This window comes from Myotis lucifugus, unplaced genomic scaffold, assembly GCF_000147115.1.
Source record: "Myotis lucifugus unplaced genomic scaffold, Myoluc2.0 scaffold_405, whole genome shotgun sequence".
Lineage (NCBI taxonomy): Eukaryota > Metazoa > Chordata > Mammalia > Chiroptera > Vespertilionidae > Myotis > Myotis lucifugus.
Window position 1 is genome coordinate 975,891 of NW_005871453.1, and position 2,033 is coordinate 977,923.

General features: G+C 42.0%; 1 protein-coding gene across 1 annotated transcript in view; it reads right to left on the reverse strand.

Moving 5' to 3' along the window:
• Positions 1-2,025, reverse strand: part of LOC102440847 (monofunctional C1-tetrahydrofolate synthase, mitochondrial) — a 64,708-nt gene extending 62,683 nt beyond the window's left edge. Inside the window, exon 1 of the mRNA XM_006102213.3 lies at positions 1,879-2,025. Within this exon, the coding sequence (XP_006102275.2) occupies positions 1,879-1,986 (108 nt within the window). The 5' untranslated portion in view covers positions 1,987-2,025. The remainder of the gene's footprint in view (positions 1-1,878) is intronic.
• Positions 2,026-2,033: the final 8 nt, after the last annotated feature.

Here is a 2,033-nt window from a genome sequence, read left to right on the forward strand (position 1 = left end):
AGATGAAAGTTCATTTATTATCCAATTACTGAAAACATTTCCTGGATGCAGACTATGCCAGGCACTGGGGATACTCAAATTAAGAAGACATAGTCCTTTATCTCGAGGAATTAAAAGTTGAGTAGGGAGACATACATATAGACATTCATAAACCAGTGACGCAGAAGGCGCCCCTGAAGCTCCAGAGAGTGATGCTCAGCTTCGCCGGCTTCCTGATCCTTCCCTTTTATTACCCTCCACCGTTATTGGCAACTTGAGCTCTATTATCATCATCACTGGCATGAAACCATGACTGTAAGTGAAGGGGAAGAGTAAGGCGAGCAGAAAATGCAACCACTGTAAAACAATGAGCACGTGCATTAAGACGAACTGAAATAGGATTATAAATCATGTAGAGAATGTTTATAGGACAGAGACTAGAGTGTGGAAAAGCACTGGACTAGGAGCAAAGAGACCTTGATTTTTACGTCTGATTAGTCCCCTAAATAGATGTGACACTAAGCAGGCCACTGAGTCCTCTGTGCCTCAGCAATTTCACCTTTACAATGACTGAACCAGGCAAGACAGCCTCCAAGCCCTTTCCAGTATTACAGCCCTTTTGATTCTATAATTTTCAGGGTGCAAAACAGGGAGGGGGAATTTCAAATGCATCTTATATTGGCAAAAACAGTTCACCTGATGTTGAGAATGGAAGTTGGTATATAGATGTAAAGTCTAAAGACAAGGAGTGATGGTAGCTACAAGCGGTGTTTTGAGCAAAATCAGAATTCTTTAGGATTTACGACCTTATAATACGTGTTATGTCAACCTTCCATTTGAAATAATGATGATGCTTTAGGCTAAAATGAAATGCTTAGAGTGGGGTTGGGGTTCAGAAAAAGTTTATCCTTTGTTAGCATACAGCTCTGCACGGTGGATGTTTGGATCCGAGCCCCAGGCTTCCGATTTGGCTCTCTGCTGGCCCCTGACACTGCCAACATTCCCTAAGCCCTTCAAACCTCCACTTTCTCATCTGAAAACTGGTATAAAATAACGCTGGCCTCTCCTAGGACAAAAACAGCGAGGACGACTAAACAGTGTACAGCATTAGTCTTGCTATGTAATAATCACTTGTGTACACAGCATACCTAAGAAATCAGAGTTGGCAGTGTGTCTAACAGATCAACACTATAAATGATAAAGCTACTCCAAGTTATTTTATTTCAAAAATGATTAATCAGTATAAGATTTCATATTTTCCCTTTGAAAATACCTAAAAAAGAAAAAAGAAAAATACTTATACCTTGTCTGTGGAAATGGGGAAAAAAAATCCTTTCAGATGTGTGTAAATTCTATATATAATAAGATAGATTAATATCAAAAGTCTTTAAAAATGTGAAAACAGAATTCATGTTTTCCAAGCAAAGCTCTCTTAGAAATGAGAGAGTTACAAAGTGAACTGATAATAAACAGAAACAGAAGGAACAGAGTTCTAGATTAAATCAGTGAACCAAAAAAACCCCACAAAAAACTGTCTGTACAAACAGGGACCAGACTCACCCACAGGAGCCACCGGTCCATCCGTATGGGCTCCGTTCGGGAGCCAGAGCCTCCCATCACCGTGGGGTTACAAAATGCCGACATGAGCTTCAGATATGAATCTTAGGACTAAAAAGTGGTTACGCTCTGCTCCTTTCCGAAACACGGCTTAGCAATAACTGCGGGTGCTACTGCTTCCTAGAACTTACTCAACTCTCAGTGCCCTAGCATGGTGAGTTGTGAAAAAGGAGACATTCTAGAAATCTGGAGTTATTAGCAGGTTAGAGTTTTTCAAGGGTTAAACTCTGCTTTATCTTCATGTTACAACAGGTCTCCCTGGGCAGGGAGGACGCGACTTACACTGGGCCCGCCTCCGTGCATCTTCAGAGCGCGCACTGTTGCCACGAGCACCACGACGTTGGGCACCAGACCAGACGCTCGACACTTGATGTTGAAGAACTTCTCCATGCCAATGTCAGCACCAAAGCCGGCTTCAGTTACTGTGGAGAATCAAG